Below are 15757 nucleotides of genomic sequence, written 5' to 3'. Positions count from 1 at the left end.
GCCGAGAAGTTCGTGACGAATCGAATTTACTGTAAGTTCGCTCATCTCTAATTACTACTATTGCGTATTGCTGTCCACGTGCACCGATCTTTACCTGCTTGCATTTCTGTGGTATCTGCACCAGATCCTGTAAGGTGTGCGGCGTGGCCTCCGTGGACTTGTCACATGATCGTTCGGATTGATACCTGGGGAATTTAATGGGAACCATGGAGGAGGTTTATCAAAACCTGTGCAGAGGAAAATTTGCCCAGTTGCCCATAGCAACCATTCAGATCGCTTCTTTCTTTTTGCAGAGGCCTTGTTAAAAATGAAAGAAGAGATCTGATTGGTTGCTATGGGCAACTGGGCAAATTTTCCTTTGGACAGGTTTCGATAAATCTTCCCCCCCCCCCTTGATCTTTGTTATGTTTCTTAGATGATAAAAAAACAACTACATTTTCAGTGTGGTCGGGGCACCGTTCTGCTTAAAGGGGTACTCCATTGGAAAACTTTTTATATATATATATATATTTTTTTTTTTAATCAACTGGTGTCAACTGGTGCCAGAAAGTTAAACAGATTTGTAAATGACTTCTATTAAAAAAAATCTTAATCCTTCCAGAACTTATTACTTGCTGAATACTACAGAGGAAATTCTTTTCTTTTTGAAACACAGAGCTCTCTGCTGACATCACGAGCACAGTGCTCTCTGCTGACACCTCTGTCCATTTTAAGAACTGTCCAGAGTAGGAGAAAATCCCCATAGCAAACATATGCTGCTCTGGACAGTTCCTAAAATGGACAGAGATGTCAGCAGAGAGCACTGTGCTCGTGATGTCAGCAGAGAGCACTGTGTTCCAAAAAGAAAATAATTTCCTCTGTAGTATTCAGCAGCTAATAAGTACTGGAAGGATTAAGATTTTTTAATAGAAGTAATTTACAAATCTGTTTAACTTTCTGGCACCAGTTGATTTAAAAGAAGAAAAAAATAGTTTTCCACCGGAGTACCCCTTTAAATAGCTATTAAAGGATCCTTCTGCCATAAAGCAAGCTGTGATGTCCTCCTAATCTCATATCATAGACAGAAGGAACTTTTTTTCAGCAGTTTGCTCTACAGCAGCTCTTCTGTAGGATCAGACTGAATGGCCTGCCTTCGCCCCCACGCAGATCAATGAGCTTTGGGCCCAATGACTCTGTTCCCCGGTCACCATTTTCCCTTCCTTGGACACTTTTGGTAGGAATACCCCATACCCCACAGTTCTGTAGATGATCTGACCAGGTTCTTGGAAGCGTCCCCTGCAGTAACCCCCATCATAGAGATTTCTACAGACATCATATCACATCCGCCATACTGTACATTCTGTATCAGTTCATAGAAATGACCTCTAAGGTGTCCTACGCTCCCTCTCACAAGCCACATCCTTTGCCGGGGACACCATCAAGGCTATAATCATTACCCTGCTCTCAGCTCAACCATAAAACCTCTGAAGCTTCTCCTCTGTCATTAACTCTTTCACTGCCAAGGCTGTGAACACAAATCTCATCCACAAATCACATCCGTCTGCTGCAGAATTTTGCCGTGAAGAAATACGGAAAGGAGGTTAAAATCGTCAATGTCAATTCCTTTAGCAGAGTTCACACGGCAGAATTCCACCTCAAATTAAAGGGGTATTCCAGTAAAAAACTTTTTATATATATATATATATATATATATATATATATATATCAACTGGCTCCAGAAAGTTAAACAGATTTGTAAATTACTTCTATAAAAAAAATCTTAATCCTTCCAATAATTAACAGCTGCTGAAGTTGAGTTGTTCTTTTCTGTCTGGCAACAGTGCTCTCTGCTGACATCTCTGTCTGTCTCGAGAACTGCACAGAGTAGAAGAGGTTTGCTATGGGGATTTGTTTCTAAACTGGATGGTTCCCGAGACAGGTGTCATCAGAGAGCACTTAGACAGAAAAGAACAACTCAACTTCAGCAGCTCATATGTACGTAAAGGATTAAGATTTATTAATAGAAGTAATTTACAAATCTGTTTAACTTTCTGGAGCCAGTTGATATATAAAAAAAAAGTTTTTCCTGGAATACCCCTTTAACCCGTTCAGGACCCATGACGTAACGGTACGTCCCGACACCCTGGGTCTTAAGGACCCATGACGTACAGTTACGTCATGGGCAGTTCCGGTCCGTGCCGTGCGCCGGGCGGGGATCGGAGCGGCAATGGCTGCTGAAATCATTCAGCAGGCATCCCGTGCAAATGCCCAGGGGGGTCATTAGACCCCCCCATGTCGGCGATCGCGACAAATCGCAAGTGAATTCACACTTGCGATTTGCGCGATTCTATAGTCTATAGTCTATGGTGACCCGGAATGTAAGGGGGATCGCGGATGTCTAAGACACCCACGATCCCCCTGTAGCGATAGGAGTGAGGTGGCACGGGTGCCACCCCTCCTATCCCTGCTATTGGTGGTCTAGACGCGACCACCAATAGCAGATCGGGGACAGGGGGGGGGTTTACTTTCGTTTTCCACGTCCTGGCACACTGGTTAGAAAATGCTGAGTTAGGTAACAGAACCTAACTGAAGGTTTTCCAACCAGTGTGCCTCCAGCTGTTGCAAAAGTACAACTCCCAGCATGCACGGTCTGTCAGTACATGCTGGGAGTTGTAGTTTTGAAACAGCTGGAGGTTTGCCCCCCCCCATGTGAACGTACAGGGTACATTCACACGAGCAGGCTTACAGTAAGTTTCCTGTTTCAAGTTTGGGCAGCGGCAAATTTTTCGCCACAGCTCAAACTCCTAGCGTGAAACTCACCGTAACCCGCCAGTGAGAATGTACCCTAAAAACACTACAATACCCTAACACATAATAAAGAGTAAAACACTACATATACACCCCCTTACACTGTCCCCCCCAATAAAAATGAAAACCGTATTGTATGGCAGTGTTTCCAAAACGGAGCCTCCAGCTGTTGCAAAACAACAACTCCCAGCATTTCCGGACAGCCATTGACTGTCCAGGCATGCTGGGAATTTAGCAACAGCTGGAGGCACCCTGTTTGGGAATCAATGGCGTAGAATACCCCTATGTCCACCCCTATGCAATCCCTAATTTAGTCCTCAAATGCGCATGGCGCTCTCTCACTTTGGAGCCCTGTCGTATTTCAAGGAAACAGTTTAGGGCCACATATGGGGTATCTCCGAACTCGGGAGAAATTGTACTACAAATATTGGGGGGCTTTTTCTCCTTTTACCCCTTATGAAAATGAAAAGTTGGGGCTACACCAGCTTGTTAGTGTAGAAAAAAATAATTATACTAACATGCTGGTGTTGCCCTATACTTTTTATTTTTATAAGGAAAAAAAGACCCCCAAAATTTGTAACGCAGTTTCTCCTGAGTACGGAAATACCCCATATGTGGGTGTACAATACTCTGCGGGCGCACAACAAGGCTCAGGAGTGAGAGCGCACTATGTACATTTGAGGCCTAAATTGGTGATTTGCACAGGGGTGGATGATTTTACAGTGGTTCTGACATAAACGCAAAAATATAAATACCCACATGTGACCCCATTTTGGAAACTACACCCCTCACGGAATGTAATAAGGGGTGCAGTGAGCATTTACGCCCCACAGGTGTCTGACAGATTTTTGGAAAAGTGGTCCGTGAAAATGAAAAATTAAATTTTTCATTTGCACAGCCCACTGTTCCAAAGATCTGTCAAATGCCAGTGGGGTGTAAATACTCACTGCACCCCTTATTAAATTCTGTGAGGGGTGTAGTTTCCAAAATAGGGTCACATGTGGGGGGGTCCACTGTTCTGGCACCACGGGGGGCTTTGTAAACGCACATGGCCCCTGACTTCCATTCCAAACAATTTTTTTCCCAAAAGCTCAATGGCGCTCCTTTTCTTCTGAGCATTGTAGTGCGCCAGCAGAGCACTTTACGTCCACACATGGGGTATTTCCATACTCAGAAGAGATGGGGTTACAAATTTTGGGGGGTCTTTTCTGCTATTAACCCTTGCAAAAATGTGAAATTTGGGGGGAACCGCACATTTTAGTGAAAATGATTATTATTTTTTTTACATATGCAAAAGTCGTGAAACCCCTGTGGGGTATTAAGGCTCACTTTATTCCTTGTTACGTTCCTCAAGGGGTCTAGTTTCCAAAATGGTATGCCATGTGGGGTTTTATTGCTGTTCTGGCACCATAGGGGCTTCCTAAATGCGACTTGCCCCCCGAGCAAAATTTGCTCTCAAAAAGCCAAATATGACTTCTTCTCTTCTGAGCATTGTAGTTCACCCGTAGTGCACTTCAGGTATACTTATGGGGTACCTCCATACTCAGAAGAGATGGGGTTACAAATTTTGGGAGGTCTTTTCTGCTATTAACCCTTGCAAAAAAGTGAAATTTGGGGGGGAAACACACATTTTAGTGAAAAAAATTTTTTTTTTTTTTTACATATGCAAAAGTCGTGAAACACCTGTGGGGTATTAAGGCTCACTTTATTCCTTGTTACGTTCCTCAAGGGGTCTAGTTTCCAAAATGGCATGGCATGTGTTTTTTTTTGCTGTTCTGGCACCATAGGGGCTTCCTAAAGGCAACATGCCCCCCAAAAACTATTTCAGAAAAACGTACTCTCCAAAATCCCCTTGTCGCTCCTTCGCTTCTGAGCCCTCTACTGCGCCCGCCGAACAATTTACATAGACATATGAGGTATGTGCTTACTCGAGAGAAATTGGGCTACAAACATAAGTATAAATTTGCTCCTTTTACCCCTTGTAAAAATTCAAAAATCTGGTCTACAAGAACATGCGAGTGTACAAAATGAAGATTGTGAATTTTCTCCTTCACTTTGCTGCTATTCCTGTGAAACACCTAAAGGGTTAAAACACTTACTGAATGTCATTTTGAATACTTTGGGGGTGCAGTTTTTATAATGGGGTCATTTGTGGGGTATTTCTAATATGAAGACCCTTCAAATCCACTTCAAACCTGAACTGGTCCCTGAAAAATTGTGAGTTTGAAAATTTTGTGAAAAATTGGAAAATTGCTGCTGAACTTTGAAGCCCTCTGGTGTCTTCCAAAAGTAAAAACACGTAAATTTTATGATGCAAACATAAAGTAGACATATTGTATATGTGAATCAAAATTTTTTTTATTTGGAATATCCATTTTCCTTACAAGCAGAGAGCTTCAAAGTTAGAAAAATGCTAAATTTTCAAATTTTTCATCAAATTTTGGGATTTTTCACCAAGAAATGATGCAAGTTAACTAAAAGCATTCCAGAGTTATTAATGTTTAAAGTGACAGTGGTCAGATGTTCAAAAAATGGCCGGGTCCTACAGTGAAAAATGGCTGGGTCCTTAAAGGGTTAAAGCCCATAGACTTCTATGGGATTCCGCACTCCCAGTCACACTTCTTAATTTCAGCAAGTGAAAATTCTGCCGTGTAGATAGACCCTTAGGGGGAGATCTATCATTGCTTTTAGAGCATTTTTTTTGTCTGCTTTGGCGCAGTTCAGGCGCAAGCAGCATATTTAGCTACTTTTATGAGTCTTTTGATATAGAAAGTTTCACTCTTTTTGCCTACCTGTAGAACTTTTTCTTTTTGACCATGCAGTGGTTACGTATTTATTATTTGCGAATTTTGTCAAAAGTCACTATTTTGTGTGCAAAGGTGCTTTTTTAGGCGCAAAGCTACAGAACCTACCAGTAGGCGTGAGAATCACTTCTACCTTCTGCAATTCAACCATTAACCTCTTGTGGACGACAGCGTCCCACTCCCCTTCTATGACACGCGCTCAGGAGCTGAGCATAGCTGGGTGGTCCTGGTGGCTATCTGCCACCAGGACCCATCTCTAATGCCAGACATCACTGATCACGGTGATGCCCGGTTTTAACCCCTTAGACACTGCATTAAAATGTGATTGTCGCATCTAAAATGCAAGTAAAAATGTCCCGGCAGCTCTGTGAAAGTAAATAAAAACACCGAACCTGTCAAATTCAGGACCCGGGAAAGTGTCTGCTTCCCTCCCTCACAAGCGTCTAGATAAAGTGTATGCGGTAGAGCTTTTCCCACCACAGCAGAGCTGCGCAAAATTCATCATCCTACTGCACCTTCTTGATAAATAAGATGCACGCAAGTCACAGCCACCACCCAAATAAATGTGGGACAATAGCTCTACCGTAGACATTCTTTGATAAATCTGGGCCTTAGGGTCTATTCACAGGAGCGGAATTTCCGCACCAATTCCGCTTCAGCTTCCTTGGGTGGTTTCTGGCTTGTGAGTATTTTGTGTGGAGTTGCTGCGGAATTGGTGCAGAATTGGTGCGGAAATTATGCATGCAGAAATTCAGAAGTGTGGAATCTCATAGAAGTCTATTGGGCTTCCATTTGAGGCGGAATTCCGCAAGCGGAAAAATCTGCCGTGTGAATAGACCCTAACTGTGGATTTTTCTACTTTCATATACAATAGTAAAATCTACAATAAATTTGCATTAGAAATCATCAGCAGTGGATAAACCTGCCACACGTGGATCCTTACGCCCCATACATATGAAGGATTTTTCCGTCCTATGCACAGATTTATCTTTCTGATGCAAATATTCATTCTCAATCTCTTGGGTTATTTCCGTACAATGGGGAAACACATCAATAATTGACAGGTCACTCGTGCCATATTGACCATATGGATTCCCATTGAAAACAACCAGATGCTTACATGGAGCGGCTGGAGGTGAATGCAGCCTAATGCAGGGCTTGAGAAGTTTTATTTTGAATTTAGGAGCAAGCAAAAAAAAAAAAGATATGGGTCCGAATTTTTTTTTTTTTAACAACCAGCGTGATTTTTCAGTTTTCTAGATGTGGTTGTGTAAACATGTTTTTCACTATTTTCCCGGTTATATTTTGTACAGCTAGTACAACGCTAACACTAACACAGGTATCCCAAGTAATAAAAATAAACACCTTCCAACAGAGAGGTGGTATCTGGTAACTATAAAAGCAAGTACACTAAGCGATTGTGTGAGCTAGTGATTGTGTGAAGTATACAAGTGGGTGAAGTATACAAGTGTGTGAAGTATACAAGTGGGTGTAAGTATACAAGTGGGTGTAAGTATAAAAGTGAGGGGGATTTTAAATTAAAGGATAACTACGGGATTGAAAAATGTATCCCCTATCCTAAGGATAGGGGATAAGTTTCAGATCGCGGGGGGTCCGACCGCTGGGCCCCCCCCCGCGATCTCCCGTACAGGGCCCCGACTCTCTGGTTAGAGAGGGCGTGTTGACCACCGCACGAAGCAGCGGCCGACACGCCCCCTCCATACACTGCTATGGGAGAGCCGGAAATTGCCGAAGGCAGCGCTTCGGCTCTCCCATAGCAGTAAATGGAGGGCGCGTGTCAGCCGCCGCCTCGTGCGGTGGTCGACACACGCTCTCTATGCAGAGAGCTGCGGCCCCGTACGGGAGATCGTGGGGTGCCCCAGCGGTCGGACCCCCCCACGATCTGAAACTTATCCCCTATCCTTAGGATAGGGGATAAAATTTTCAATCCCGTAGTTCTCCTTTAAGGGACTTTAAATTCAGGCAGTTTAATTGAAATATTTGCTTCTGTTTATTACTGTTTATTTTTACCCTCCCCAAAACCAAGATGGCCTCCACGTTGGAAAAGGCAGTCCAGTGTGCATCTTGCAGAATGTATGCAATCCTTGAACAGCAGTTTGAGGGTGCATATTGTTGTGCGAGATGTGTGCAAATTGTTTATTTGGAAGCCCAGATCCTGGAGAGGAGCAACTGGCAACACTGAGAAGCATTGACAACTTGGAGAGGAGTCTCCTACTCTGAGCAAGCACTCTCTGGGGTAGAGGTGGGGGAGGATAGTGGGGCGGAGGTGCAGGACAGTCAGGCAGTTAGCTGGGTTGCAGTTAGAAAACGGGGTAGAGGGAAAAGTGTCAGGGAGGCTAGTCCTGAACTGGCACACCCCAACAAGTTTGCCCGGTTGGCAGATGAGGGGGATGCCATTTCAGAGCTAGCAGAACTGCAGCATGACTCTGCCTCTGACCGCCAGGGGGGTGTCTGTTCCAGTAAGGAGGGAGGAGTGCAGGGCAGGCCAGACAGGTACTGGTAGTGGGGGACTCAATTATTAGGGGGACAGACAGGGCAATCTGTCACAAAGACCGGGATCACCGAACAGTGTGTTGTCTTCCTGACGCTCGAGTTCGGCACATCGTGGATGGGGTTGACAGGTTGCTGGGTGGGGCTGAGAGGACCCAGCAGTCATGGTACATATTGGCCCCAATGACAAAGTAAGAGGTAGGTGGAGTGTACTTAAAAATTATTTCAGGGACTTAGGCTGCAAGCTTAAGGTAAGGACCTCTAAGGTAATATTTTCTGAAATATTACCTGTACCACGAGCCACACCAGAGAGGCAGCGGGAGATCAGGGAGGTAAACAAGTGGCTCAGAAGCTGGTGTAGGAAAGAGGGGTTTGGGTTCATGGAGAACTGGGCCGACTTTGTTGTTGGTTACCGGCTCTACCGTAGGGACGGACTGCACCTCAATGGGAGGGTGCAGCTGTGCTTGGGGAGAAGATGGCTAAAGAGGGGGAGGAGTGTTTAAACTAGGAACTGGGGGGGGAGAGAACCTACAACATAGAGGGGAAAGATAGTGTAGATAGAGAGGAGGGACTTATCAATGTACCTGGGGGTGGAGCGGAGGGAGGGGTTAGAATAGTTAATAGGGATAGGCTTCATAGGAAGAAAAAACATACACCATTGAAGTGCATGTTGACTAATGCCAGAAGTCGGACCAAAAAGACTGACGAACTGGATTTGGTAATGTCTGAAAACAAATATGACATAGTGGGTATAACAGAGACTTGGTCGGTCGATAGCTGTGACTGGGCGGTCAACATACAGGGATATAGTCTATTCAAAAAGGATCGGACAAAACAGAAAGGGGGAGGAGTTTGCCTTTATGTAAAGTCCAATCTGAAGGCCGCACTGCGGGAGGATATATGAGAGTGGGATGATAATGTGGAGTCATTATGGGTAGAAATATATGGAGATAAAAATAAAAAAAATTCTGATAGGGTTTTGCTATAAGCCACCAAACATAATGGAAGAGGCAGAAGATCAATTACTGAGGAAAATAAACAAGGCAGCAAATCAAAATGGGGTGATAATAATTGGGGACTTTAACTATCCTGATATAAATTGGGAGACTGAGTCCTGTGAATCTCATTAAGGAAACAGGTTTCTGACTATAGCTAAAGACAATTATCTGTCCTAAATGGTGCAGGGCCGACCAGAGGGGGCGCCCTACTAGACTTAATATTAACCAACAGACCTGACAGAGTAACTAATGTGCAAGTAGAAGGACACCTAGGAAATAGTGATCATAATATAATACATTATAACTTGTCCTGCAATAAGGGAATCTCTCGAGGGGCCACAAAAACAATGAACTTTAGGAAGTTTGATCAACTCAGAGAAGCCCTTAACAATAAAAATTGGGATAATGTCCTGAAAAACAAGAATACTGACACTAAATGGGAGACTTTTAAGAATATTTTTAATTCTCACTGTAAGATGTGATAAAAGGGTCAGAAATAAAGGAAAACCAATATGGATGAATAAAAATGTTAAGGGGGCAATAAATGACAAAAATAAAGCATTTAAACTACTAAAACAGGACAGCAGTGAAGAAGCATTAAAAAGCTATAGAGAAAAATGTAAAATATGTAAAAAACTGATAAAAGCTGCAAAAGTAGAGACAGAAAGACTCATTGCCAAAGTGAGTAAAACTAACCCCAAAATGTTATTTAACTATATAAATAGCAAAAAGGTTAAAAATGAAAGTGTAGGCCCTTTAAAAAATGATGAGGAAGAAATTATAGACAGGGATCAGGAAAAAGCAAATATATTAAATTCTTCTCCACTGTGTTCATAGAGGAAAATTAAATACCAGGTGAAATACAGCGAGATAAGGTAAACTCCCCTGTACAGGTCACCTGTCTAACACAGAAAGAAGTACAGGTCACCTGTCTAACCCAGCAAGAAGTACAGGTCACCTGTCTAACCCATGAAGAAGTACAGTGCCGCCTAGAAAAAATCAAAATAGACAAATCACCAGGTCCAGATGGCATTCATCCCCGTGTTCTGAAGGAATTAAGTAATGTAATAGACAGACCCCTATTTTTAATATTCAAGGACTCTATAGTGACAGGGTCTGTTCCCCAGGACTGGCGTATGGAAAATGTGGTGCCAATATTTAAAAAGGGGTCAAAATGTGACCCCCGGAATTATAGGCCTATTAGATTAACCTCCGTTGTATGTCAATTGTATGATGGTTTTCTAAGAGATGCTATTTTGGAGTAACTTGATAAAAATAAATGTATTACCACATATCAGCATGGCTTTATGAGGGATCGGTCCTGTCAAACTAACCTGATCAGCTTTTATGAGGAGGTGAGCTCCAGACTGGACCAGGGGGAATCGCTGGATGTCGTATATCTTGATTTTTCCAAAGCATTTGATACGGTGCCACATAAAAGGTTGGTGCATAAAATCAGAAGGATTGGGCTAGGAGAGAATGTGGGTAAGTAACTGGCTCAGTCATAGGAAACAGAGGGTGGTTATTAATGGTACTAATTGTGATTGGGTGACTGTTATTAGTGGGGTACCACAGGGGTCAGTCTTGGGTCCTATTCTATTTAATATTTTCATTAATGACCGTGTAGAGGGGTTGAATAGTAAAGTAGCAATCTTTGCAGATGATAGTAAACTCTTTAAAGTGGTGAACACTATAGAGGACAGTGCACTGTGTATAGTAGATCACATTATAGAGGTCAGGGCACTGTTACAAATGGATCTGGATAGGTTGAAGGTTTGGGCTGGGAAGTGGCAGATGAGGTTCAACAATGTAAGGTAATGCACATGGGGAAGAAAAATCCAAGCTGGGATTATGTATTAAATGGGAGAACACTTGGGACGACTGACATGGAAAAGGACTTAGGGGTCTTAGTTTACAGTAAATTTGGCTGTAGTGACCAGTGTTGGGTAGATGCTGCCAAGGCAAATAAAATCATGGGGTGAATCAATAGGGGCATAGATGCCCACGACAAGGAAATAATTCTACCGCTGTACAAATCACTAGTCAGACCACACATAGAATACTGTGTACAGTACAGTAACCCCCCGACATGCGATGGCCCCGACATATGATCAAATCGACATACGATGGCCTCTCAGAGGCCATCGCATGTCGATGTCAGCATCGACATACGATGCTTTTATATTTCGGGGCCATCGCATTAACTGCTATCCGACAGCGCAAAATGCTTAAGCTGCTGTCGGATAGCAGTTCAATCATCCCGGACAGGTTCACTTACCTATCCCCGCTGCTCCGGGTCCACTTCGGATTCTCCGGCATCTTTTGCATCTCCTCCAGGGTCCGGGCCTCGCTTTCCAGCGTCGTTATTACGTCGCTACGCACGCCGTGCCGGCGCTGCAACGTAACAACGTCACCAGAAAGCGAGGCCTGGACCCTGGGGAAGATGCGGAAGAAGCCGGTGGATCCCGAAGAAGACACCGGAGCAGCGTGACAACATCGGGAGCCCCTGGGACAGCATCGGGAGCGGTGAGGACGAGGTACCAAGTGTCCAAATTCCAGATTAGCTAAAATGTTTAGATAGAACCCCCCTGGATTTTTAGGCGGGGACAGGTGAGTTTAACTTCCTATACTTTACATTGCACAAATCCCTCAACATACGATGGATTCGACAAACGATGGGTCGTTTGGAACGAATTACCATCCTATGTTGAGGGACCACTGTACTGGGCACCAGTGTACAAGAAAGATATAGTGGAGAGGGTTCAAAGACGGGCAACCAGGGTAATACGGGGAATGGGAGGACTACAGTACCCAGAAAGATTATCAGAATTAGGGTTAATTAGTTAGAAAAAAGAAGGCTTAGGGGCGACCTAATAACTATGTATAAATATATCAGGGGACCATACAGAGATCTCTCCCATGATCTATTTATACCCAGGACTGTATCTATAACAAGGGGGTGTCCTCTGCGTTTAGAGGAAAGAAGGTTTCTACACAGCACAGACGGGGGTTCTTTACTGTAAAAGCAGTGAGACTGTGCAACTCTCTCCCGGAGGAGGTGGTCATGGTGAACTCGGTAAAAGAGTTAAAAAGGGGTCTGGATGCATTTTTGGAGAATAATAACATTACAGGTTATGGATACTAGATTTATAGGGACAAAAGGTTGATCCAGGGATTTATTCTGATGCCATATTTGGAGTCGGGAAGGAATTTTTACCTCTAGTATGAGGGGTTTTTGCCTTCCTCTGGATCAACTCAGTAGGGACACATTAGGAATATACGTTGAACTTGATGGACTCCGGTCTTTTATCAACCTTATCAGCCTTCAAAAAATTCAAAAAATACAAAAAAATACAAAAAAAAAAAAATACAAATCTGATGGGTCAGCTATAACATTTAAACAGTACAAAGAGCTTAATAAAATCTGTAAAAATGTAATAAAAACAGCAAAAATTCAAAACGAGAGACAGGTGGCCAAAGAAAGCAAAACTAATCCTAAATATTTTTTTTAGATATATAAATGCAAAAAAAAAACAAGGACAGAGCATGTAGGACCCCTTAATAATGATAATGGGGAGTTTGTCTCAGGCGATCAAGAGAAGGCGGAGCTACTGAATGGGTTCTTTAGTTCTGTATACACTATGGAAGAAGGAGCTGACATTGGCCAGGTCAGTGCTGGTAACACATCATGTACAGGTCAGTGCTGGTAACACATCATGTAATGTACTGAACTGGCTTAATGTAGAGATGGTACAAGGTAAGTTAAGTGATATAAATGTAAGCAAATCTCCAGGGCCGGATGGACTACACCCAAAAGTTCTTAGAGAGGTAAGTTCAGTAATATCTGTACCCCTGTTCATGATATTTAGAGATTCTCTGGTGTCTGGTATTGTGCCAAGGGACTGGCGCAAGGCAAATGTGGTGCCAATCTTCAAAAAGGGCTCTAGGTCTTCCCCAGGAAACTATAGACCGGTAAGTTTAACGCGCATTGTGGGTAAATTGTTTGAAGGACTTATAAGGGATTACATACAGGAATACATAGGGGATAATTGTATTATAAGTGATAGCCAGCATGGGTTTACTAAGGATAGAAGTTGTTAAACCAATCTAATTTGCTTTTATGAAGAGGTGAGTAGAAGCCTTGACAGAGGAATGGCTGTGGATATAGAGGGGGGCTGTGTATATAGAGGGGGGGCTGTGTATATAGAGGAATGGCTGTGGATATAGTGTTTCTGGATTTTGCTAAAGCGTTTGATACTGTCCCTCATAGACGTCTGACAGGTAAGTTAAGGTCTTTGGGTTTGGAAATTTTAGTTTGTAACTGGATTGAACACTGGCTCATGGATCGTACCCAGAGAGTGGTGGTCAATGATTCGTACTCTGATTAGTCCCCGGTTATTAGTGGTGTACCCCAAGGTTCAGTACTGGGCCCGCTGTTGTTTAATTTATTTATCAATGATATAGAGGATGGTATTAACAGCTCTGTTTCTATCTTTGCAGATGACTCCAAGCTTTGTAGCACGGTACAGTCTATAGAGGATGTGCATAAGTTACAAGATGACTTGGATAGACTAAGTGTCTGGGAATGCACTTGGCAAATGAGGTTCAATGTGGATAAATGTAAAGTTATGCATCTGGGTACTAATAACCTGCATGCGTCGTATGTCTTAGGGGGGATTAAACTGGCAGAGTCACTGGTAGAGAAGGATCTGGGTGTACTTGTAGATCACAGACTACAGAATAGCATGCAATGTCAGGCTGCTGCTTCCAAAGCCGGCAGGATATTGTCATGTATCAAAAGAGGCATGGACTCAAGGGACAGGGACATAATACTCCCCCTTTATAAAGCATTGGAATATGCTGTTCAGTTTTGGGCACCTGTCCATAAAAGGGACACTGTGGAGTTGGAAAGGGTGCAGAGACGCGCGACTAAACTAATATGGGGCATGGAACATCTTAGCTATGAGGAGCGATTAAAGAAGTTACAATTGTTTAGTCTTGAGAAGAGACGTTTAAAGGGGGATATGATAAACGTATATAAGTATATTAATGGCCCATACAAAAAATATGGAGAAAAACTGTTCCAGGTTAAACCCCCCCAAAGGACGAGGGGGCACTCCCTCCGTCTGGAGAAGAAAAAGTTTAGTCTCAAGGGGCGACACGCCTTCTTTACCGTGAGGACTGTGAATTTATGGAACGGTCTACCTCAGGAACTGGTCACAGCAGGAACAATTAACAGCTTTAAAACAGGATTAGATACATTCATGGAACAAAATAACATTAATGCTTATGAAGAAATATAAAATCCCATCCCTTCCCCAATATCGCGCCACACCCCTACCCCTTAATTCCCTGGTTGAACTTGATGGACATATGTCTTTTTTCGACCGTACTAACTATGTAACTATGAACTATGTTACTATGTTACCTTAGACCAGTGCTAGGTACGATTATGAGTCTAAATAAAACCACGTATTAATTTGGGATATGACCTGACGTACCTTAATAGCTGACTATATCTGGGCCATTATGAGGCCTGTCCATACATGTTGGTAAATCATTTGGACAGTTTGCAGATACATGCCACATGATGCCTCCAGTCCCTCAGACCACCAGGGAGGTTGTAACCAAAATAAAGTCCTTCTCCTCATTCCTGTCCTCAGATGTGCCTTAATGCCTGAAAAAGCCACAAGGATGGGGGGGGGGGCAGCACTAGAAGAAAAGATCCATCTGACCCTTCCACTCCATAGACTTATGAAGTGAAAGGGTTGGATTTGATTGACAGCTGGGGAGTGAGGTGTGCGTTGCCACGTACTTTGCCAGACTGTTACACACGATTGCAGTGGGTCTCAGGTGTGAGACCCACTGCAATCTAAACTTTTGAGATCTGACCCTTTAACTCCATAGACTACTGCAGTGAAAGGGTAAGATTTGATTTACAGGGAGCGAGGCGGGGCTGCCGCGCTCTTCACCTGACTGTAACTTAGATTTGCAGTGGTTCGCAGGAGTGACACCCTCTTGCGAACTAAACTTTTGCGATCCGATCCTTTCACTCCATAAACTAATGCAGTGAAAGGTTTAGATTTGATTTAGAGCAGGTGAGTGAGGCGAGCGATGTAACCTCACTACCCCCGGTTGTAACTTGCGTTCACAGTGGATCTTACGCCCTTAAGGACCAAGCCTATTTTGGCCTTAAGGACACAGGAAATTTTATTGTTGCATTTTCGTTTTTTTTCCTCCTCGCCTTCTAAAAATCATAACTCCTTTATATTTCCATCCGCAGACTAGTATGAGGGCTTATTTTAGCGTGACCAATTGTACTTTGTAATGACACCTTTTATTTTACCATAAAATGTTCGACAAAACAAAAAAAAAATATTCTTTGTGTGGGGAAATTGAAAGGAAACTGCAATTTTGCACATTTTAGAGGGTTTCGTTTTTACACTTTACGGTAATAATGACATGTTTTCTTTATTCTGTAGGTCAATGTGATTAAAATGATGCCCATGATTACATACTTTTCTATTATTGTACTGCTTTAAAAAAAAAAAAAAAAAAATGTTTAAAACTGCCCTATTTTGACCACCTATAACTTTCACATTTTTTCGTATACAGGGCTGTATGAGGGCTCATTTTTAACGCTGTGATCTGTAGTTC

At 43.0% G+C, this 15757-nt stretch overlaps 1 protein-coding gene across 6 annotated transcripts in view; it reads right to left on the bottom strand.

The window, feature by feature from the left end:
- The window catches only part of VAV3 (vav guanine nucleotide exchange factor 3), a 266286-nt gene that overhangs the window by 162321 nt on the left and 88208 nt on the right, over positions 1–15757 (bottom strand). The window contains exon 1 of one of the 6 annotated variants that reach the window (XM_056523397.1): positions 95–248. The exons of the other annotated variants lie outside the window; for them this stretch is intronic. Coding sequence (XP_056379372.1) covers positions 95–208 — 114 coding nt within the window. The 5' untranslated portion in view covers positions 209–248. Of the gene's footprint in view, positions 1–94; positions 249–15757 lie in introns of those variants that run through there. 6 annotated transcript variants of the gene reach the window in all.

The sequence above is a fragment of the Hyla sarda genome, chromosome 6 (assembly GCF_029499605.1).
Source record: "Hyla sarda isolate aHylSar1 chromosome 6, aHylSar1.hap1, whole genome shotgun sequence".
NCBI classification, from domain to species: domain Eukaryota; kingdom Metazoa; phylum Chordata; class Amphibia; order Anura; family Hylidae; genus Hyla; species Hyla sarda.
Note: the sequence above shows the minus strand (reverse complement) of the source record. Positions and strands in the feature narration are given on the sequence as shown.